Below are 24385 nucleotides of genomic sequence, written 5' to 3' on the forward strand. Positions count from 1 at the left end.
AAGAAATGCTGTGTTATAGAAAAAAGCCATTCTCTTATCTCCCAATTAAAGGAATTTAATTGTCCAGTAATTGGCAGCTGATATCTTTTTCTAATGAAGCATTTCAAAGCTACTCTCTCTTCTCTGTTGCTGGCTATACCATCTGATGCACTACTCATGGTCATCTTGAGAAGGTAAGATTACTTACTAGTGAGCTCCATGAAAGATTCTACCTTCATTGCTTATCTCACACTAGCAGGGAGAAGTAGCTCTTTGTTAAGGTCTCACTGTGCACATAGCATAAGCTTTCTGGTCTCTGGTGTGCTTTCTGTAACTGCTGATACCTTGCAAGATACAGCTTCTTACAGCTGTTCCACCAAATAGTGTTCTGCTGCTAGGTTATCCTCCTCACAGCACTTGGAAAGCGATTCTCACCTTCTCCCTCACAGCAATAGGTCAGGAACCCTCCACTTCAAGTGATGCAGGCAGAAGAGCAGTTCCCTCTGGGCTAACCAAATGCTGTTTTCTGAAGACAAACTTATAACAGACTTTATCACAACTGATTATATTCGATTGTCCACATTCCATGAGTGACAGCATCTCTTGAAGTTCTCATCAACAAAGAATAAGGATATCTTATAAAATCTCCTCAGCACACTGATACTCTTTGGTCCTGAGCTATTTGGAGAATATGTTCATGGAAGAACTTAATACAGTCTTCTCATCATTCATACTGAGTACCAGCATCTCTAGCATCAGCTTCAAGAAATGTGGGCTGATGATGCAATGCACTAGAAATTTGTGTCAAATAATTTTGCTCTCATCTGGCTTCAAGATCTTCATTAATTGCAGCAGATGTGGAGATACTCTGTCAAGAATCAAAGAAAGATGTGGTGTAATGGATCACAGGTCCTTCTGCCTCCCAAAGACAGAACTGATAATATGGTATAGTTCCTGGCAGCTACCCATCTGACTTGCTCTGAGTAGACTTCAGACGAGATTTCAAACTTCACTTCAGACTGCTTTGGTGCAATTCAAACAGCCCAAGAAGTCATGGTAGCTATTGCAGCTCTCCATCACCTGGACTATCAGGATAAGTCCATGCTTTATCTTTAGCTCTTTCTTGATCCTGCTGAAAGGCAGTTTTCAAGACAAAATAGTTTCAGACATTTTCAAGGCAAAGGAAGAGGGATTGTATCAAACAAGGAAAAAGGGTAAAACCATTCCCTTACCCCAGGATCTTTGTCTAATTTAAAAGTCTGCAACCAAATTTACAGCTTCTCCACCCAGTGACAGAGTAGCCATGTTTTGTTCACTGAAGACTTCTGTAAATATTGCAAGTCCTGCAAAAATAATTAATCTCTTGAAGTGGAAGAAGTTCTTCTGTGCTTTCATTATATCCCTGCAAAATTTTCTGAAGTACAGGATGTTATAGACTGCTTTCTGCACCTTGGAAACTAAAGAGAAAAATCACCTTAAGAAGACATGCAGTGTTTCTCCACATAACGGCCTCTGATTTTTGGATTAGCCTATTTACATGAATGTTTTATAACACTTCACAGAGAAAGCAGAAAAGAGATGACAAAAACTGTGAGCATAGCACAGCACAATTGTCTGGAAAGAACAAATTGGTTCAAATTTTGTCCAGTTTCTCTAAGAGCCAGGTATGGACATTTGTCATATCAGAGGATACCTAAAAAATGTATGATGCTGTAAAACAAATGTGATTAGCAAACCACTTGCAAGAAATGTGTTTGTTTAATTAAGTTTTCTTCTGGTACAGACATTTTCTTAAAGATATTGCATGCAAGAAGCATTTTGCTGGTATGATCATTATAACTTGTGCAAACTTCTAGCGGCATTGCAGAATTCAGCAAAATTATGCTGTTCTCATTTTCAGCTATGCTTTTTGCAACTCCCTGACTGAAATTTTTGTCTGGAAGCCCTTGTGCAGTGTTTTACTTGTGTAAGAATAAAAGTTATTTGCAAATAACTTTTATATGTGGATGTAGACAAGTATACATGCAGTATATCTTCAAGATACACACCCACATGCACATTTATCTTCTGCCTTAGTCTGTCATTCAGCGTATTGTTCTTGAGATGAAGTGACATTGACACTTTCTCTCATTGTTCCCCTGAATAAGAGGGAGCATGAAGTGTGAGGGCACCTGTGAGGCCTTGTCTTAACCAGAATATGCACCAGGAGGACTTGCATACAGACTGTACATCTCAAAGAACCTGCATTACTGGAAGTCTGAAGCATAAGTGTCCATTGTTCTCCTAGAGCTTTCAGAGATTTTGCTAGCCAAAATGTTCAAAACATGCATGTGTAAAGAGTGGTGAAAAGCATTGTATGCCTCATGCATGAGTTACTGCCTCTGATTTTTCTGGGAATTCTCATGCAGCATTCATAGGGTCTGTGAAGGGTTGCATCAGAGAGAGAGAGAGGTTCGCATCCTATATGGAAAATAATGCATTTTTACTGAATTTGGCAGAAGACACCTTCTTGTTGTGAGACTTGGCATTAACTTAACACAAGGGAGTCATTAATTTTTCTCATGCTCCTAGTCAAAATTAATTGCTTTTTAAATAAACCACAACTTATTTAGTTGTTGAAAATGGTTATAAAACATGTGGTTATCTGAAGGTCACAACTTTGTCAACATTAAGCACAATGTTATCTTCAATAACATTTATTTGTTTAAGAAAGCTATCCCTATTTCTTACTTTTATTAAATAGAATAAATCCCACGGAGAATGATACAGTGTGGGCTTCCAAAGATAAATGTAAGAATGAAGTTATGTCCTCTTTTTAATGACAATTGCTGTTCATTCCTGCAGCACAGGAAAAAGTTACAATTCTAATCAGCTAAAATCCATATTTAGAGTGAAATATATTAAGGAAACCAGAATAATCAAAGGTACTGGGAAAAGTCTTTGATTACTGTTTTTCAAAGCTAACTACATTATCAAAGCAATAGACTGGATAGATTATTAGGTAGGGCTTGGTGGAGGGTGAGGGAAGTTGCTCATGAGACAGTTTTTTTTATTCAACTCTCTTGCTTTCTGTTTGCTTTTAAAACTTAGAGGCACAGGCACCAAATACCTTGCAATCTTTAGCTGCAGTGAAACAAAACTGTATAATATCACTGGAATGCCGGCACTTGCTGACTTAATCCTGTACCCATAGTAGCTGTACTCTGTTTCCTCCACTGGGCTGCCTTTAAGCCCTTTGAAAGAGAATGGGAAGAAAAGACTTTAGGTGGAGACAATGCCAGTCTCCCGTTCTTGAAATATTTTATTATCTCATGTCTAGTTTGTATCCTGAAACTATCCCTACTGTGTGTTGGCTGTTTATCCCATGGATATTCAGACACTAGGGCAGAGTGTACAAGCCTGTGGCTTGATCCTGAACATGGTGTATAGGCAGCTGGGAAACAAGATTCTGTGTGCTGGGACTCTGGAGCTGGATTTATTGCTGGGGTGCAGCACTGTGCAAAAGCAGCCATTCATCTGCATGACCCAGCTGCCAGAAGCCTGTGAAATGGCTATGTTGCATCTCATGAACTGCATGAAAAGCTACACATTAGCACAGCAGTGCCCACGGTGTGGTCCCTGTCCCATATGGCTGTTGTGTGGGCAGCCTCCCCAGGCACATCCCGTCCAGTGTGACACACCAGCTGTGCTTGGGCTCGCCTGCTCTCAGGGGGATGCATGAGTCAGGTCACTTCCAGCTCAGGGATTTCTGTGTGGAGGTTTAAACATGTCCAAAGAAGACTATTTTAAATTTTCTTTAGTAGGTATTTTTTGTGTCTGTCTTCTAAATGTGCAGCAGCTTGGATTTCTTTTTAACCACATTACTGTTATGGTGTGCTTTTGTGAGAGATGCAGATGAGTCATATTTGCTAGGAATAAAACTCAAATTTCAAAGCCCTCTAGAAATATGAGAATTTGATTACATGATGAAAGGAAAATAACAAAGAATCCTAAAGCGTAGTAAACTTGATTTCCCTGTATACGCACAGTTGCTTCAAGTTATGTTGAAACTATTAAAAGTTTAATCAGTTCTTACATCATCTAATAATTCACTTGCCTTTTTATTTCAGATGTTGATGAATGCCTTCAAGACAGCAACGTTTGCCTAAGAGGAAGCTGCATAAATACTGAAGGGTCTTACAAATGCACTTGTCCAGATGGTTTCCAGCAGATAGCAAATAGGGGATGTCAAGGTATGAAAGAGATGTAAAAAATCCCTGCATCATTATTATAAATGTGCAGGTTTGTATATGTAACTTGTGATAGTCACAGATCATGCTAAGGAAGAGAAACTCATTTATCATTTGTAGTACTTTCTTACTCTTCTTATTTTCTATTGTCATTCATTCTATTCTGTCTGTAAATATATGCTGAGAAATTACTTCAAGTGGCTGAAGTCTCAGCCTTCGTAACTTGAAAGAGAATCTGTGTTAGAACTAATAGAGATACAGTGCTGCTTTTTTCCCAAATCTTGAAAACATTTATTTTGACAGAACATTCTATGTATTGTGAATCAGAGATGTAACAAGAGCTGCATTGTTAGGATCAAGTCACATTGGATATCTCCTCTTTAAAACACTTGAAGTACTTTGTGGAGGACGGGTGGGGACGAAGAGAATATGCTATCTGAGACTGAGTCAGCATTGCCAAACCCAGGAAAACACTTCCCAGTTTTTAACTCTGAACAATCCCAACTTCGTGTTGGCACAACACCCAGGCATGCCTCATCACTTTCGCCCACCATTTTTGTGAGGCAGAAACCATGGTATTAGGGCTGGAAAGTGATAACATGATCATGTTCTAAATGGCCAAAGGACCAGAACATTGGACTTGGCTTTGACTGCTCACTTATGCACAGTTTAGACTTGAGCTGAGAAACTGAATTCCAGCTCAGCCACATTGAAAATCTTCTTCAACAAATGCTAAATTCACTGTAAAAGTTCTGAGTATTCTATGTGACTGCTTTCTAATTCAAAAAATGTTGCATTGAGCATACAGAAGTGCTGTATTACACCTTACTTTAGCAGATAAAAGAGAATTGACCACAAGCTGAAATCAATGGTAGCTTTGATACCCCCCTAATCTCTTCACTTTGCCATCTAAAGTAGTAGATATATGCCTCATATTTTAAATGGATAAATATAACAAAACTGAAAGCACTTATGAGCCAACTAACGGACAGACAGTCCAAACAGAGACTTATTGAATTAAACTGGCAAATTTATCACAGAGTGCAGTGTCTGCAAGTTGAATCTGGACTAGACTAGAAGTTAGGGATATGTGTTTTGGTAAGGAGAAAGTGGAAAATACTCCAAAGCGTGAGGAAATGCAGTTTTGCTCTTTCAGAGGTATTGTACTCAATTTCCTTGACATTGCTTTTTTTGTTTTCCTGTCTTTTAATACATCATTCTACCTTGTGTAATCAGCTGTTTCAGTTTCCAGTATTTTTCTGGCAGTTTTAAGACAGCTAAATCTTGAGCACAGTATGAGGAGGTACAATACTATCCTTGTCATTGCTGATCTCCCACCATTCCTGACTTTGAGAGGGCTTCAGGAAGTAGTTGTTGGTTTGCATTTGCTATGAATTCAGAGAAAGCTTTATATATGTAGGTGTTGTGTTCACCACAGTGAGGCACCTCATGCAGATACAATTTCCCCGAGCTGCCTACCTCTTTTCTTTCCTCTTATAACCATGATTTCAGGACACTGGTTGGAAGGTTTACACACAGGCTAGAATCCATGTGTAGCTAGATAAAATTCTATCATGAATGTCATGGTCTTGAGACAATGATATTGAAACCATAATTTCTCTAGTGTATCAAAATTGCTGGCTACTATCAAAATTACTGGTATGCATTCTGGGTGGCTGTAGGCAACAAAAGGTACAGTTAACAACGAGAAATTCTACTGTTTGGATATACTCTTTGGGTGAATAAGCCTCATGGGTAAGTTTTGTTTGTAAATTTGTGTTTGATCTCAGCATGGTACTGAAAGCTTCTTAATGGGTTTTTGTAAAGTAAAAAATACAAAAGTGTAATTACAACATGAATGATAATTGATATAAAAGTGGTAGTACCTTACTGAAATAATAAAGTCCTTAAGTTCTGAGGGTAGATTTGATTGCTGACATGAGACATCAAACAAAAAGAAATACTTGTTTTTCAGATTCACAAGTTTGAAAAATGCTTTCTAAGTTAAAAATAGAACCAAACAAAAGACTATGATAAGCTGTTATATAGCAATCTTTTGAGATCATTCCCACTCCCCATCAGCAAAAAAAGAGCATTTGGCTTTAAATTATATAAAATCAGCCTTCTGGGAAAGATTCAGCTCCAAACCTGCTAGTAACATGTGGAGTCAAATACCCAAGTTGACCAGTGTGCAGCCACCAAAAAGCAGTGAGATGGGGCTGAGAATACCTGTAACACAGAAGAAATGTTGGTAGGGTGGCGCTTATGCTGGTTTCCCACAAATCACTCTCTGCTCATCCTCATCACAGAGTGATGTAGCAAGAGTATGATGCAGCAGAACATATTGACATCTATGCAGAGTTTAAGAATGATCCCATGAGATTTGGTTACTCTGGAAGATGAGCCGTTCACATGGCTGTTTACATAGCCAGTGGAAATAGAAGGTGCTTTTAAGATTAATTGAATTTAGGCTTAATATTAAGGCTGTGATGATTTGTAAAGCTCTTAATGTCTCTGTGCTTTCAGATATCAATGAATGTGAGAGATCTGACCTCTGTTCACCACATGGAGAATGTCTAAACACGGATGGTTCCTACCAGTGCATATGTGAGCGTGGCTTTTCTGTGTCTGCAGATGGCCGAACATGCGAAGGTGAGACAAGTTATAATAATTCATTCCCATTGATTTGCTGTTATTAGGAGGGTGAGAAAAATATTCAGCCAGTCCCTACCAACTCTAAAATCTGCCACTTAAGGGCCGTTCGTTCTTTTTCTTGTAAATAGATGATGGGCAAAGTGTGTTTGGAACTCCGGCTTCTGATACGTTTCTGTGAGTAAGACACCACATGAATATTTAGGATTAGCTAATTTGAAGCTTAAGTGCTTTATCAGCAAGCCTGAGGTACCTGAATGTTCTCATTGCTGTGTGGAAGACAACAGAACCTTGCTTGTCCAAACTTTTATTTAAAATATACAGATTAAGCAGCAGAAAAGTAACTCTAGTGAGAAGTTGTAGTGCAATCCAGTAGTTCTATTATAGCACTTCAAGCATTTTGAAATGGCAGAAATTGAGTAAATAGCAGTAATTAGATCTTTATAGAAACATCTACTGGGAGCCTGGAATTTAGGGTAACTATGTTTTTTGCCTTGCTATGTCATGAGAATATATCCTGTTGCTAATGGTGTACACACATTTGCAAGTGATGCTGCTCTCCTGGACTGAATTTAAAACAGGACACTTGTGCTCAGTGATACCAAGAAGATATGTGTCTTCGTGAAGTCAGTGATGCTTATAGAAAATAAACACTTCCCTAACTAGATTAAGAATAGCTATTCTTGTGGTTAAGAGGGGTGTTCAAGACAGTAAGGCTTGTGGGAAAAGTTCAGAAGGGCAAAAAAATTATATGGTAGTATTTCAACTGGATGCATGCTGAGGAGAAGCACTGAGCAGATGATAGTTCAGTGTTAGAACCAATAGGTAGTGGATCTCAAGCACCCAAGAAGTAAGCAACTATTCTCTCTCCCAAATTATAGGCTAGTAAATCCATATGTGATTGGTTTTCACAGGCCACTTCTCATAGTTCACTTAATGAATTATAGAGAAAACATTGTCCTTTGGTGGATGGGAGTTCTTTACACTGAAACTTGCATCTCCCTACTAATACCAGAGGAGAATGAGCATTGCAGTTTTATTACTGAAGCTGGCATATCACCTGCCATGTATTTAGTAATGTGATCTCTCATGAAATGAAATGCTTATGCTGGCAGGAACACTGCTACGCTTGATGTCAGGGAATAAGTGCTGTACATTTAGATATAGCATAGCATCAAATATACCACTTGTGTTTTAATTATTATTAATAATTATAAAAAATTCTCCAATGTTCTTTAGTGCTTTTTTCTCTCTAAACATTTACTTCATTTTGTAATCATGGCATAAGTTGAAAGAAATATTCTCTTACTGCCAAGACAAAAGCCTGGCCAAGTAGGCTAGAGAGAGCGAATCTGAGTAACTCCACTGATTCATGGAGGAGGCAGTATTTTATGATTTGAAATAATAGGGATAATTCCAAAGCATGTTCATGGACTTTTTCATCAGCATGTATACATTTCATCCAGTGTTCAGGAAGGATATGGCCACATATCTTCAATTGCTCTGCAAGAAAAGTAGTAGCAGGTGTTTTGCCTCATTCTTGAGCATAGCTATAAAAGAGGGGGGGGGGGGGGGGAAGTGCTAGAGAAGAATACAGCCTTCACTTTGTAGAAGCCAAACACTTCATCTCAAAATGAAGCTAGAAGAACTCTTATTAACCTTGTGAAATCAAACTCCCATAAATTAAAAAAAGCACAACTGAAAAGGAGCGCAGCTTTAAAAAAAAATCCAAAGTCATTGGCATCTACTGTTAGGAGACTTACCAGAAACAATGAGGTCCTCTGCATCTCTGATATTTAATAAAATAGCAGTTTCCAGGGAAAGGTTGCTATCATATATGATGAGGTAATACAAAGTTAATCTCCATTAGAACAAAAAAGCCAAACTTTTACTAAATAGAAAAATATGAAATCACAAGATCTTATTTCCAGGATTGTGACTCGTTTTGGAACTTTTTAATGAAGAATAAAACAAGTACAAAACCAGTTGAGCATGCTTCACGAGTAATTGGTGTTGTGTATGGAATACAGATCAGACTTTATATTCAGCACTTGGAAAAGTATTTTAATAACTTGGCAAATCAAGGGTACTTCTAGTCTCTGAAGTAGCAGCACTCCTTTTCCACCACAATTAGTTTCTCCATTCTGTCATTTTCATAAAAACTACTCCACAGTTTTGAAAAAACTAATTTTAAGGGAGCGCTGATGGCATCAGTGTCAATATTTGTAGTGTCAGCTTCATGCTAAACGGCAAGATGGAACAAAAGGAATTTGTGACATTCCAGGGACTGAGAAACCCAGCCGCAGGAGCTACTGTTCTTTACACTAAGTGCCTCTGAATTTAATTCTAGGTACGTGAGTGAAAATAACTGTTTATACCATCAGAGGAAGAACCTCAGAAAATTTTCCTGGATTTACACACCTCTCTGTACCTGGGGAGCAGATTTTCCATATCTCCAGACTTTTTTTGAAGTTTGAAACAACAGCAGCATAAAACATTTAAGAACCTCATGTGGTTTAGTTCTGGTATGGAGTTTTTTTGACCATTGGCCAAAGTAAACTGAACAGCTGTGGAAACTGTGTCATCTTCCAAGGTGTGGACAAACTTTTGTTGCAGGAGTGACATTCCACTGCAGCCTGGCCCCAGGCTCAGAAATCTGACTGCACTGGGCTCTCTGAACTCAGAGTGCTCTCAGAGTGCTCCTTAGTTCCTTGTTGAGCTCTCTGGGGTTCATGTAAAGATGGTGTTTTACCCAGCTGGCTGCTAGTCAAATATGTTGGCAAAACCTCAAGTTAGAGGTTCTCTGATGTTTGAGTCAATACCCTGCCTCAAGCACCTCTTCTGTCTCCATGTCCCATCCCATATGTCTCTCACTGCTGCAACAGGCAGTCCAAAAAAACTTACTCGTCCCACCAGAGCTCTCCGACCTCTGCTTCTTCCTTTTTATGTATGCATGTTATGGGTAGCCTTGGAAGTTTCAGAGTCTGAGCTCTGCTTCTCTAATCACTTTACAGACCTGTCTTAGGAGCCAGTTCCTCTTCCAGACATATTGTTATATTAAGTAGATTTCAGTGAGATTTAAATATCATGCTTGAGGTTGCCTTCAGCTTGTACAGGTAGTCATAAAATAGGAACACAGTGTTGAACTCCACAAGAGTGTGCATGAGTGCACACATCTTGCCTTTTGATTAAAGCAGGCAGCACTGATTAATGGATCCTAAAATAGGTTCTAATTACAGAGAACTGTTTTAGTCACTCTATAGACAGAGGATATTAGTTTCATATTTAGTTTTTCCCCCTGACTTTGTTTCCATGTAGCAAGATAATTGCTGATTACAAGCCTCACTCTTTATAGGGTGATTAAAGAAACAAATGTCCTTTCCAGCTGTAAAAAAGAGTCCTTGGAGTGAACTGTCTAGACAAGGGAAAATATTTGGTGCTTGGACCTTCTCTGTAATATCCCATGCACTGAAAGATGTTCAGAGTGTACTTTATAGAAGAAAACCTGTCTTCTGTGGCTGTATTATATACTGAATGAGGACACTTGCTACAATATAAGTTTTGTTTCTGTGGCTTTTTTAGTTAATGACCTTGTTTTACCTGGGAAGATCCAGCTGCATGAACCATTCCCCTGTTTCCTTTAACATTTAGGTTTTAAGTAAGAAGAGTTCTGTAACTGGGGTAATTCTAAAATCTCCAGTTGTATTTTCTTCTTTGTAGGTTTTTAACAGTAACTGTCCCGTGGCTCAGGAACTTTTTGTAATTGTTCACTGAAAACACAAACACTGTGTTATTGTCTGTTGTCTAAAATTCCAGGCTGTCAAGCCACCATTGTTTACTCATTTTAAATTCATTTTCTTAACAGAGCTTTCTGATTAAGAGACAGAGTATTCAGATTTTTTTACTAGATATGTGATACTCTGCTAATCACATGAGAAATATCTGGTATGTTATGCAGGGACAGTGAACAGCAGCAAGAAGGAGGGACCAGAAAAACAGTAAAAAAATTTTGCTGTCTTCCTCCCACTAACTCTGTATGCATCTTTTTATAATTCTGTCACTGTGGGGGCTTGAAAAGGAAAAGGTATAAAAGGTATCTCTTGACCCTTCCCCTCTGACAATCTTTAGCACAGCTAAGTTGTTTATTCGTGTTGCTGAATTAATTCTACTGGAAGGGCTTTGTGGTAGGTTTCAATAAATTCAATATCCAGAAACCATCCAAATTTTCATATTCAATTTCTTGAGAATAAGCATACTGGCTATTGTATTCTTTGCCAAATGCAATAGCCTTTCAAAAATAAATTCTTTGAATATTTTTCCTTTGTTTAATAAATCAAAATGTAAAGATCATTAAAACCTTTTCTACAAAACTTAAAAACCAATTTTTCTGCCAGTTCCATCTGCAACTTTTTTATAACCATCAATTATATATGTGTCCTAGATTTTGGTGTATTTAGTACATACAGTTGTTGCCTGCATTTCATATGTAGGCTGAAGTCTGTTAACCAATGGATCAGTTCAGTGGGAAAAGTAAGTTTTCTATCACTTAAACACCCTAACATGAAACTATATGCCTTTCTGAGAAAAATGTTAAAATTTCACAGTTTGTTCCAGAAATTTCCAGTTTGTACAGAAATTGCCAGGGACAGTTTTTTTAGCCTTTTTAAGAGGTTCTGGATAGACTCTTCCGGCCTTAAAAGTCTACATGCAATTCCAAACCTGTTCAGATCCCACCACAGCACACAGGAAAAGCTGGTTTTCAAGATCCCTGTAGCAACACATTTCTACCTCTCTCAGGATTTTTCATAGAAGTACACAGAGATTTTTCATAGAAGTACACAGAGAAAAATAAAAAGATAAAATAATTTTTATTTTTATTCTTTATTTTTCGCTGTGTACTTCTATGAAAAATCCTGAGAGAGGTAGAAATGTGTTGATACAGATCCCAAAAACGCCACTCCCTGAGGCATGCAAAGCTTGTACAGATAAATTTGAGCACTTGGGTTGCAAGAGGGCTGCAAAAGAGGTAACAGGTGTGGATGGTAATAACATGCTGCTCAAATTTTGGTAGCTCTAGTAGCTTGGGGGACAGTGACCACATGGTTCAAACACCAAGAGTTCCCTTTCAGCTGAGCATAAAACACCATTTACAAGTGGAAAAGTCCTTGCATGGTGAGTACTGTCAGGATAAGAATGCAGTGCATCTTTGCTGACATGTCTCGGTTTTTATTTGACTCAGCTGTGAAGAGCTGGAGGAGTTAGCAAGACAGTATTTCAGCCCTACTCTGTTCTTGCAGAAAAGCACCAGGTGCTGCTCACCTGTTTGGAGAAGCCTTCTCTGTGTGGCATTGCAGGATTCAGTTCCAGCAGTTCTTTAGTTCAGGGAATGCCACTGGAGGTAAAATGACAACAGAGTCCATCAGATGAAAGGCTACCAAAATGTGCAGAATTAATGATACTAACAAGCACTGAGATAATCACTTTATTCCCCATTTAAAATGCAATTATCCCTTTAGGACATGTGCAGAAGGAAAGCAGACAGCAACCTTACTTAACAGCATATTGTTTTTCAGGAAAGAAACAAAGCAATAATTTCTCTGCTTCAGACTGCAGAGGAATATAGACGGCAGAAGGTACTAATCCTAATACCCTGGAAGGTTCACAGTTTCAGCTAATGTTCTTCCTCTTGAAAAGCACCTCATGACATCTTTAATGACCACATATGGCCAGGGTTTTGGGGTTAGGTCTTACTTTGAGTGGAGATAAAAATAATGCATTCCTAGCACTTGTAATACACTTACAAAAATAAACCACAGTCTGCCACAAGCAGCTCTGCTTCATTATAATTTGATAGGCAGCTGAGTCAAAGAACAAACTGAACACGTGCAAATGACTTACTTGTAAAGCCAGCAAACCAAAACTGCAACTACAAATGAAAAGGCCAGTACAGAAAACATTCCAACATTGGAATTACTTTGTGTACTTGAGTTAGATGACTTGTATGTGTAGATTTACAGGACTTCAGACAGAAGGCTCAGTCCACAGATATTTATCACTTACACTATAAAACTGTGATCTGTGCTGAGAGCCAGAATGAAATCTATGCAGCACTTCTGCACAGGGGATGTAGCTATACCCTTGAACTCTTTCTGTAGGTACAGTGAGTTTCGTTTCACTCACCTTGTTGACTATATAATACTACACTGGTAGAATCTATAAGTCGGTCAGAGAAATTATTTAAACTATGCCTTAGTCTGTGGTATGTAACATCATGTTGTGGTTAGTAAGTTTGGTGAAACAAATGGGTGGAGGCAGTTGACCATTGCTGACATACTTACTGCAAAGCTAACACTGAAACAATTTCTTAAACTGTTTGTGTGCTTATGTTAATTTTTTGTCTTGTCCTTATGTTCCTTCCCAATATGTTGAGACATAGGTGCATCTATTTGCAAAATGGCCCATTTGTGGGTGTTCTTCACTCTTTGTGAATGTCTGCCTTTGGCTGTCACACAGCCTCTCTGATGTTAAAATTCTTCCTTGCAGATGTGGATGAATGTACGAATGGCACGGTGTGTGGCACCCATGGGTTCTGTGAAAACATGGATGGCTCCTACCGCTGCCTCTGTTACCAAGGCTACCAGGACACACAGGATGGGCAAGGGTGTACAGGTGAGCTCATGGGTGCTAGTAGTCACTGCTGCAAAGTTCAAGGGAGCAAAAACAGCATTCTAACAAAATGCGTTTCACATTTGTCTTCTGACATTTTTTATTAAAGTTATGCCACTTGCTAGTAAACTAGGGTTGAGCTCTTCTTTACTCACTGAACTTTGTGCCAGATGGAAACTTTACTTTGTATGTATCTAATGAAAACATGTTATTAGGACAAACAGGAGGCAACAGCAAATAAACTGAACCACTTCTTTTATTTCTTTTAAAAAACCCAAGAAACCTCCGTTTGTGCATGTCAGAACCATTCACAAATATAATGGCATGAATTTAATATCTTAGCCTATTGAAGTGCTACATCTGCTTAGTCTCTTAGTTGAGTAGCCAGGACCCTGCACTACCCCCCTGCAGGAAATAACATCTGGAATGTGGCACAGCCAGGCTGAATTAGATGGCACCTCCCTAGGCATATGGTGTTTAAACAGATTTTAACATTAGTTTCCAACTCCAGGAAAGACACCTATCTTTCTGAAATGATGTGGGATTTTTGTAGATGTGTAAATACTGCACATTTCTTTTGTGACTAATAGGTTTCTAGATCTGTTGTTAATAGTGATGGCTGGAAAACTACTTGAGGCAGCACAAGTTTGTAATATAAAATTAATATCAGATCAAGGAGATGTATTCATTAAGCAATTTCTTCAAGCCAGACTCAGAATGAAACACATATATCAGTAACAGAGACCTAAATGGAATACCAAACAGAGAGGAGGTGTTGCGTCGCGGTACCCTCACCCCGAGCGCGGGCGTGCTGGGCGGCGAGGGAAGAGGAGGGGGCGGCCGGTCCCCCTGTGAAGCTCTGCAGTCCCAGTTGTCGGCGCGGGGACAGATGGAGGCGGCACGGGACTTGGGGGTGAACAGGATGGGTTTATTCAGCGTGCCCCAAGACACTTTGGGGGGGGGGGGGGGGCAGACAAAGGGTTTTATATGGGAATAGCAGGGGGGGAGTTTTGGGCAGGACTGACATATCATGAACCTCTCAGGGAAAACAAGGGAGTGGAGTAACACAAAGTAACCAATAGGGTGTTGAGCCTCACTAAATAGACAGGGACTGTTCTGGGGAAAAGGGGCAGGGAAAGGGAGCATTCACATCTTGGAGAGAGGGGGGTTGGGAATGAGCTAGGGAAGGTTAACCACTGGGGAAGGGGAGAGACAGCGGGGGGGGGGGGGGGGTGGTATAAACAGACACTGAAAGAATAAAAAACACGCCCCCACAAGGAGGAATTAGAGTTTTACAGAGCATTTGTATGCATTTTCTAATATATTAAGTAGTTTGTTCAAAATTCTTTATGCCATTTGACACTTACTTTGCTGTATACCACGGTATATTTTGTCATATAGTGACTTTTCATGGATGAAAACAAATGAAGCAAATAAAAAATAAAAGGGGAAAGGATGGTGTGAAACTAAATTTTATTTTGAGTACGCACTGAAGTAATTCTGAACCACAAAATAATGCATTTGTTTATTTTTTTTTTCTTGCATAATACCGTATAGTATAAAATACTCCCATAAATTTTGAAGCCAGTTATCAGCCAAAACAATTTAAGGAGAGCTTAAGTCTCTAGTTCCTGACTAGGCAATGTTTCCCAAAGAAGACATATACCCTCTGACAGTATGCCAGTAAAAAGATTTTTAAAAAATCTGAATGCATTTTTTTAAATGTGAGCATCTTTATATAAAAACACACAAAAATCAACATTTATTGAGATAACTAGATTTTGATAAGCAAGAGGTAAAAAGGATGAAATACTGCTTCACAAGTTGGACCATACTCAGTTATAGGAATTTCTAAATTGTGATAAAGAAATTACTATTTCTGATGCTAATCAGCATAATTTCTGTCTACTAATGAGATTCACTCATTAGAAGTAGGTTTTCAAATGTCAACGTTAGCAACTAAAAAGAAAGTAAAGTTAAATTATCTTGGTAGTATTTGGTAATCCTTGTTTAAACAACAGACAATTCTATCAGTCAAAAAAGCATTTCCGGTTGGCTCGTTAGCAGGTGTATGGAATTCAAGTTAAAAATATGTGGAATTTTTTGGAGGGAGGAATTTTGCAGTGTTCAGTTGGGATCCCTGGGTGACCTGGGCACAACTTCTGTGGGTCCTAGAGCAGCCTGTGAGTCCATGCATAGACATATGGTGGCAGTAGGGCTGGGGAATTCTCTATTTGGTGGTTGTTTACAAGAAAAATGGTATTTTGGAGAGGAAATTCTCTTTTTTGTAGTGCAGTCTGAATCTCACCAAAACCTGTTTATTTTGCTCCTTGAGTTTAGTGAAAGTTTGGTAATAAAGATAAGAAAACAAATTAAATTACTCCAAGTCTTAAATCCCAATAAAAGTATACACAGATAAAACAAGTATTTAATAATGAGAAACACCGGAAAAATTGTGTTCTGGTATACAGTCAGGACCTAATCAACACGAATAGTCTATAAACTGTACTGTGACGTTCAGGGGTCTTTATTTCAAAGGACTTACTACTTGTTTATGAATCCACTTAGGTATTAGTGAGTTTTTAATCCTTCTCCAGAGATCACATCTGTAATCTGGCAGATAATATTGGCACAGATACAGCAGATAAAAGAGCAGTCAGTAGTGGGTCTCAATTGATTTATCTTTTGGATTTTTTCCCCAGATGTGAATGAATGTGAAATGTTGAGTGGAGTATGTGGCGAAGCCCTCTGTGAAAATGTTGATGGTTCTTTCCTGTGTCTGTGCTCTGATGAAAACCAGGAGTATGATCCAATGACCGGACAGTGTCGCTTACGTACCTCACCAGGTAAAACGCCAGCAGATTTTTGCATGCTTGGCATAATTTCAACTACACACAGATCCATTGGAAAGGCAAACCTGGTTCAAGTATTGGTGTTGCTTTAACTACAGCAGAAAAATTTAAAACTTCGTCATTGTCTTGAAAGTGTGTGCATGAGAGGGAGATTTTCTAGGATGAAATATGTTAGCAGTGAATCATTAGCAGTGAAAATACAGCAGAAGTATCTTCTAAATGTTATACATCAACAGACTTGGCAGTAATATTGAGCAATTACTACAGGTAGGAGTAAACAGTCTGGCTGATTGTACTGTAACAATGAAATCTGATATGGAATCAAGTCTATAACCTGAGTGATTTTGGTTTTTGCCCAGACTTTTACAAACACTCATCAGTATGCTTGGACAATGTTTAAGAGAGCATTATTAAAACCAGGAGTTATATTTAGTTGTGTTTTCACCCCAGATGGCAACCAAGCCCCAAGCAGCAACTTACTCAGTCCCCTAGAAAGCTCATGGTTGAGATAAACACAGATTGAAAGGAAAAGTAAAAGCCACACACACATGCAAAGAAAATCAAGGAATTAATTGACTGCTTCCCATGGGCAGGCAGGTGTTCAGCCATCTCTGGGAGAGCAGGGCGCCATCACACATAACAGTGACTTGGGAAGACAAAAGCCATCACTCCAAGCGTTCTCCCTCTTCCTCCTTCTTCTCCTCATTTTATATACTGAGCATGATGTCATTCAGTCTGGAATATCCTTTTGGTCAGTTTGGGTCACCTGACCTGGCTATGTCTCCTCCCAACCTCCCATGCACCCCCAACTTCATCACCAGTGTGGCAGAACAAAAAGCAGAAAAGGCTTTGGCTTTGGCTCTGTGTAAGCCCTGCTCAGTAATAACCTATATTACCAACCCTGTGTTCAGCACAAATCCAAAAACCAAACCCATACCAGCCACTGTGAAGAACTCTGTACCAGCCAAAATCAGCACAATAGTCTTCTCTTATTAGTGTTATTTAGAATTAATATTAGTCCTGGGAGAGGGTTGTTGGGAAAGCAAAAACTCAAACCACTACATTGGTGTCAATCTACCTCTGTTGTCAGTCTCTCTTGAGGTGTCCTTGCCTGGTTTACTCCTGTTTTTCCTACTAGTCCATTGTACTAGATTTTTGAGCTTTTCTTATAAAGTGTTTTGGGTGTTGAAAATACTACTGGAAATACACTAATTGAAAACTAGTGCCTTAAAGCTGTCTTCACATTTCTGCACCGATCCAGTTTGGAGATCCACAGGAGGATGAACATATTACAAGAAATGACAGGATTTACTTGCATAGCTTTTTTCCCCTCCAGAATGCAAATCTTGGTATTTTTTCCCTTGTTTTCTTACACTGCAGGCTGATGTAGCTTCCAGAAATCCTTAGAGGAATTGGCTTTTTTGCCAGAATACTAACTTCATAGCTTCCAGACTATGGCTGTTTTCTCCTATCACTCGTGCTCTTTCTGACTTGTAAAGAGGGTTGAAATATCCATGACCTAATTGTCACAAATATTTAGATCACTAAGTGTAGCACTCAGCAGCACTCAAGAAGTTGCCTGTGCAATATCATTAACAGCTGATTGATGAATGTTTTGGGCCTGTGAGGAGGCAGTACTCAGGAGAGTTCAGCTAGCTGATGAAACAAAACCAGAACTAAAAAATTACCACAGGACCTGAGTCATGTAAAAAGAACTTGCATCCAAGGGACATTTGAGGACATACCCTAACATTACTGTGGGGAGGAAGGGGATGAAGAGCACAGTATGACCAACTCTACTGTTAACAGATGGATACTCTACTGTCAGTACTAATTCCATGATGCTATCAGCAGTGAGCACAGCTTTGCTGTGATCAGTCTGGAGAGTAACTGTTCTTCCTTCCCCTCCAGGATTCATCAGACTCTAACAAAACACATGCTTTGCCTTTGTCTCATCTCTGATAAGGTCATCAAGATCTCTCATAGGAAACCACAAGGAGCTAATGAGAAGTATTCACATCATACGGTGTTGGACTAGAGTAAGGCAAAATGGCAGTACCTGAAACAGAGATCTTACTCTCCTCTTTTCTTCCAAAGTAAAAGGAGCAAAGACTGTTGCTAGTTATTCTTATAAACTATTCTTGCTGCAAAGAATGCTGGAATAGCCACACATCCTCTCCGGCTTTGACAAGCCACATACTCAAGTCAGGCATGGTGCTTCCAGAGTTCCTGTGGTGCATATGGACATCATCTGTCAGCATTAGTTTGCACCATGCTTATGAAAGGCAGAACTTAAAAGGCAGAAAGGAAGAACTTAATCTGTGTTGTCCTGTTGCAGATATCTATAGTTCAGGCTGGTTCACCTAGCTCTTGTTTATTTCTCATTCTTTATTTTTGTGCATAAAGCAGTGTTTGTCCCACTTGTATGAAGTGCAAATAGGTGACATTTGTTCAAATGTTACTTTAATTTGGGACTTTTCTTCCATGTGGTTAAAAGGCTGTTGGATTTGTGGAGTGCTGTGTGTTCGCGCTTTTCTCAACATGCCCTTAGGGCTTGCAAGATTTCCTTTTATTTAGATTCCCCTTGCTGGAAATTTGTCTGTTGTTAACTGTGCCTTGAAACAATCCTCCCAGTGGATGTATCAGGAATTTAAACCCCTATTGTCACTTTCCAGTCAAGAAACCCAAAAAAGTGCAAAAAAATGTGCAAGGCTTTGATTGTCTCATTCCCCTCTTCTCGGCCCTGCCATTCATAAAATATAGGAAATGTTTCAGAAGTAATCAGATTCTGAAAGTGAGAATTGTTACTTGAGCTGTTTGCTCAGAGTTATCTGAGTCTTTGCTGAGTTTTTAGAAGTCACAAAGCTATAATGACTATTTCAATTTTACACACGGTTTTCTGATTGCATCTGTAAGCATTGTTGGTACATGGTTGCAGTATTTAAGATCCTGTTAGTTCTATGGTTTGGTTTTTCAGATCACAGCTGTTAAAGGAACACTATTTAGGCAAACATTTCAGTGTATGCTGAAGTCTAAGCGTATGCTAATGTGTCTTATCCACTGAATCTTACTGATGCATGATTTTGCATCAAACGTATTGTAGGATTAAGGTTATGCTAAGGTATATAAATCTTTCTAAGAAATACTTAAGAATCCAGTTCAGCAGCAACTATACAGAATTTGTCTCATAGGCTGTTAATAGAACAGTTATATCAAAAATGTGGTAAAATTATTTTCCCTTACCAGCATGCCTTAGGTATAGAGAGATTTTACATTTTCTAACAAAAAAAAAAAAAAAAAGAAACAACAATGATACAAAAAATAAGCATTCATTTTCTGTCATGTTTTATCAACATACCTAGTGAAATCACTTTCAGAAACAGCCTGTTTGCTAAATGGTTACTAATCTATGACAGAGAAATTATAAGATTGTAGATATAGACTGGTCTTAGTTTAAAAAGAATAAAAGAAGACTTGTGTCTCATTTGCTTTCCAAACATTCATGACACCTTCTTGACTGACCCTCACTTACAGCTGTGTAAACAGTCATTTAAGCTGCTGAACATATAATGGGTGGAGAAACCAACACATCATATGTAAAATGGGAATAAACAAGGACATGATGAGACTGTCTCTCCTTCCTCCCAGGGCAGCTTCTGATGTTCTTTCTCTGATAAACAGCATGAAAACAGCCATGATTTCTCTTCTTATGAAGATTTGGCTTTAATTCAGTTAGATTGTAAATGGCCAAGGAAAATGTATAAATTGGTGACTGAAGTACTGCTCTCTCACCTTGGAATGGCAGATTTAGTTCAGCTGCATTTCTGTGCTGTGATAGTCTTAATATAGTTCCTATTGGATAGCAACTGATACCACAAAACCACCTCAATTGATGAAATTCAACACATTATGGAAAATTGTAATTATCAGATGAGGGTTGACCACAGGCTAAATAACAAAGCTGAAATAAGCAGCCAGCTGGGTGTATCCTTTAATGAACAATTTAGTTATATTGGCAAAACTGCAAAGCCTTGTAGGCGGCAACATTATACTAAATGTGAATGGAGGTGTCTGCCAGCTTCTCAGCCTCCCAAAACTGAAGTCACTTTTCTGAGGAAAATAGAAATAAATCCAATTGTCTGTCTCTAATTAGAAACCAAAATAACTATTACACATGTTCATACTATTGAAGTTCAATAATAGTCAATCCATGCTGACATTTTTAAATCTTTTCTCCAAAGGGTCCTAGTATTTGCATGCCCAGTAAAGTTTCCTTGTTCCATCTGCTTTGGGAAATGTGGGTGGGCAGTGATAATAGGATTGAAATAGCAAGAGCTGGAGTTCATTTAATTCCTTCAGCATTTGTTATACATCACTCTCTTCAAGGTCCACCTCACAAACACTTCTTAAGTGAGATCTTAAAACCCACTCCAGAGTTGCTTGTCTCTTGTTTCAAAGGTGATTCACTTTTTTTTCCCAAGTTCCTGCCAAAGGTCTCTGTTCAGTCAGGCTGATCATCTTCCCTCTTGAGATCATGGCTCGCATCTTTCAGCACACGGGGATGGCCTGCTCCTGCACCTTTAAGATTTTCTTCCTAAAGTACATCCAGCCCTCATGGACTCTTTTGCCCTTCAGGACTGCTGCCTTAGGGAGTCTCTCAACCAGTCTCCTAAAGAGATGAAAGTCTGCCCTCTGGAAGTCCAAGGTGGCAGATCTGCTAGCACCCCTCCTCACTTCCAAAGAGTCACAATCACTATAATTTCCTGATTGCTTTTCCCAAGACAGCCTCTTACCATCACATCATGTCCTTCTCTGTTCAGAAACAGCAAGTCTTGTGGGGCACCTCCCCTGGCTGGCTTCCTCACCAGATATGTCAGGAAGTTCTCTTCCATGCACTTCAGGAATTCCTAGACTGCTTCATCTCTCTGTTGTATTTTCTAGCAGACATCTGGTATGCTGAAGTCTGCCACAACAGTAAGGGCCAGGAATCACAAGATTTATCCCAACTGCTTTTAGAATATTTCTTCTGCCTTTCCCCTGATTCTTACTCGTAAACATTCAACCCTAACGTCCTCATTGTTCAACTCCACACAACTGAGACACTCCCTAACACACAGGGCTACTCCATCACCTCTCTTTCCTTATCTGTCCCTTCTCAAGAGTTTACAGTGGTCATTGCAGTGCTCCAGTTGCGCGAGTCATCCCACCATGTCTCTGGAAGCAACTCTATTATAGTTTTCCTGCTACACCATGGAGCAACCATTTGTTGCAGTTGTATCTTGAAATGCTCTGCCACTCTGCAAAATAGAGGTTCTGATTCCTGCCTCAATAGCTGTGTTTCTTGAGACATGTCTCATGCTTACCTTATTGTGCAAGAGCCTGGGTAAAAATCAGTGAAATCTCAAAGACTGAGAAATCAGCCAACATGCAATAATTTTAATAGGTTTTTTGTGAGTTAAACATATGTTAAGTACTAAGCATAAAGAATTTCCCTAGATAAAAAGGAAATTACCGAGTCACCTCAAGATTTATCTATCTCAAATTCCTGAATAAAGTTTTGAGTTTGATTGATAAATGTGAGCATACATAATTTTAGAACTTGGTGACTTTACTGAAGACCTGTGAAGTTTCTCATATCGATCAAGTGTGAATAACAATTTTTTTATGGTAGTTCCCACTTCTAATAATAACAATAATAATTTTTGTGAAGTGAAATATTAGGTACACAGAGTTCTGCAAACACAGAAGCTTTAAATAGGTATTTCTTTTCAAAATTGCTTCTTGGTGTATTTTAGGAGTGCTTTGCTTTTGAAAAGTCTTTGACTATTATAGTAATAGGGTATTTATTGGATCTGTGGGACAGACTATTTTGCCTCCAGTCCATATAAATATTGTGAGGGGACCCACTTGATGCTTAAGGCAATAAATCTTCCTTCTTGGCTGGATTCCTATTTTGAAGTAAAACACAGAGTCAGTTAACTTGACAGCTGTATTATATTCCTCTGCTTACCATGAAGTCAGTAAGTTACTTTTGCAAAAATTCATAAAGGACATTGTATTCAAATGTGGAGCATGCTTTATCACAGTGAAAATAAAAGGGGCTGTAAATACTCTTGAATGCTTTTGAAAATTGAGTGTTTTCGGGTCATGCCTGGCTTCTTTATCTGAAAAAAAGAGACTGTAATATTTGCTTACCTCTGCAAAGAGCTTTTGGGTTCATATGTGAGGAACATCATGTCAAAAACTGGCCATGTCCATTAGTAGCAGAACATGAGAGCAGGTACTTCATGCATTGCTTGAAAATAGAGAAGTGCAAATTGGAGAAATCCTTTTATGGCCAAGTTGGAGAACAGGTCTGAAAAAGCCAAAGGAAAGTCATCGACTTCTATAATTCTTTCTTGATGTCAAAAAGTTAAACTAAAATTTGTACTTAACCATTTTCTTTTGTGCTCTTTTGACCTCCTGGAAAAGTGACTAATTTAATGTGTCATCTTGTGTGGTTTATGTTTTCTTTTCTACCTTAGAAATGCCAATAGAGGCTGATCAACAGGAAGATGGAAAGAAGGAGTGCTACTACAATTTGAATGATGCTAATTTCTGTGACAACGTGCTTACATCCAATGTAACCAAACAGGAATGCTGCTGTACCTTGGGTGCTGGTTGGGGTGATAACTGTGAAATCTTCCCATGCCCTGTCGTTGGAACTGGTAAGAGGAGGCTTTCTGTCCCTTTGCAAGCTTTTGAAGCATTGTGTTTGTGTTAACAGAGTGTGCTTTCCCTTCAGAGAAGGGTTGCCCATTAAATCCCATATTTTGTAGTATTTAGTCATGACGTATCCATCGGAACCCTCAACAGAGGAAAGGGTGATAAGAATAATTAGTACCTGGTATAAATCCATTGGCTTCTCTGCTGTTGCCCTAAGGATAAAAAGAGCCTATTACTGAATAGTGATTTTAAGTAAATATGGATTCTCACAAGAGCTTTTTCCAGATGCTGTGGTAACATGTTAGATTTTTTCCACAAGCTGGAAAACGAAGGTAACCATTACAACATTTTTGAGACTGCAGCTATTCTTTGTAATGCTGTTTCTACAGCACTATAACTTGCCAATATATATATTATGGCATTAGTTTTACATTTTGCAACTTACGGAGCATCAGTTAATAATGTTCTCTGCAGAACAGTATTAACCTCTAAATTATTGTTTAACCTCTAAATATTAAATTAGACAAATAGAACCATGTGATATTTGTCACAAATTTTGAAAACAGCACTTGAAACATAAACAAGGATGGCTGAAATTCGGAATCCAGCTGGAAAAAAATCACAAGAGAGAACATGTGTCAGCCTTGAGATTAAATGCTAAAGATTACTTTTCACAGAAATGCATCCTCATGTTCAATTCCTGTTTTAATTACACCTTAGAATCTGTCAAATTGAAATGAAATGCAAAATGAAAAAGGGGCCTCTCTGCTTGGATTGGTTTGTTTGATTCTGTATAGTCTCCAAGACACTTGAAATAATTTCTCTCTGTAATGCACACCATGTTCTCCTGTTGCAGTCAATTAGTGTTTTTCCTGTATGAGGACTGAAGAATGTGGACAGGGTTTGTATCTCAGTTGGAGTATGCCTAGATTACAGCTTGCAGCATAGGTCAAAGAGGGCCATGCTAGCTTTAATTAAGATAATTTGGCTACTGGTATTGTTATAACTGCAGTGCACCATGAAACCTAGTAAGAACCACATTCTTCTGCCAAAGAGCAAGAGAAATGAGTTTGCCTGGAACTATGTGATGCTGTGGGCACCCCAGCGAGGTTGTGAAAGCTCGCTCTGCAAACTGAGAGCAGGGGAAAGTCAGGCTGCAGCATTTAACATCCCCCATTAAACTAAAGGTGTGTATGATTGCCTGATAGATGTAAACAAGACTAATATCTCAAAGTACCCTGAAATACATGTAACACTACATATGTGAATACCTTCTTCTTAACAACATAATATTATTTTTCT

At 38.8% G+C, this 24385-nt stretch overlaps 1 protein-coding gene across 14 annotated transcripts in view; it reads left to right on the forward strand.

Annotated features, from left to right (window-relative positions):
- LTBP1 (latent transforming growth factor beta binding protein 1) overlaps positions 1-24385 on the forward strand; it is a 184451-nt gene that overhangs the window by 138607 nt on the left and 21459 nt on the right. For all 14 annotated transcript variants that reach the window (XM_012572450.5, XM_030268501.4, XM_030268499.4 and 11 more), the window contains 5 exons: positions 4089-4211; positions 6735-6860; positions 13404-13529; positions 16229-16372; positions 22903-23085. In XM_012572450.5, coding sequence (XP_012427904.5) covers positions 4089-4211; positions 6735-6860; positions 13404-13529; positions 16229-16372; positions 22903-23085 — 702 coding nt within the window. The remainder of the gene's footprint in view (positions 1-4088; positions 4212-6734; positions 6861-13403; positions 13530-16228; positions 16373-22902; positions 23086-24385) is intronic.

This window comes from Taeniopygia guttata, chromosome 3, assembly GCF_048771995.1.
Source record: "Taeniopygia guttata chromosome 3, bTaeGut7.mat, whole genome shotgun sequence".
Classification (NCBI taxonomy): domain Eukaryota; kingdom Metazoa; phylum Chordata; class Aves; order Passeriformes; family Estrildidae; genus Taeniopygia; species Taeniopygia guttata.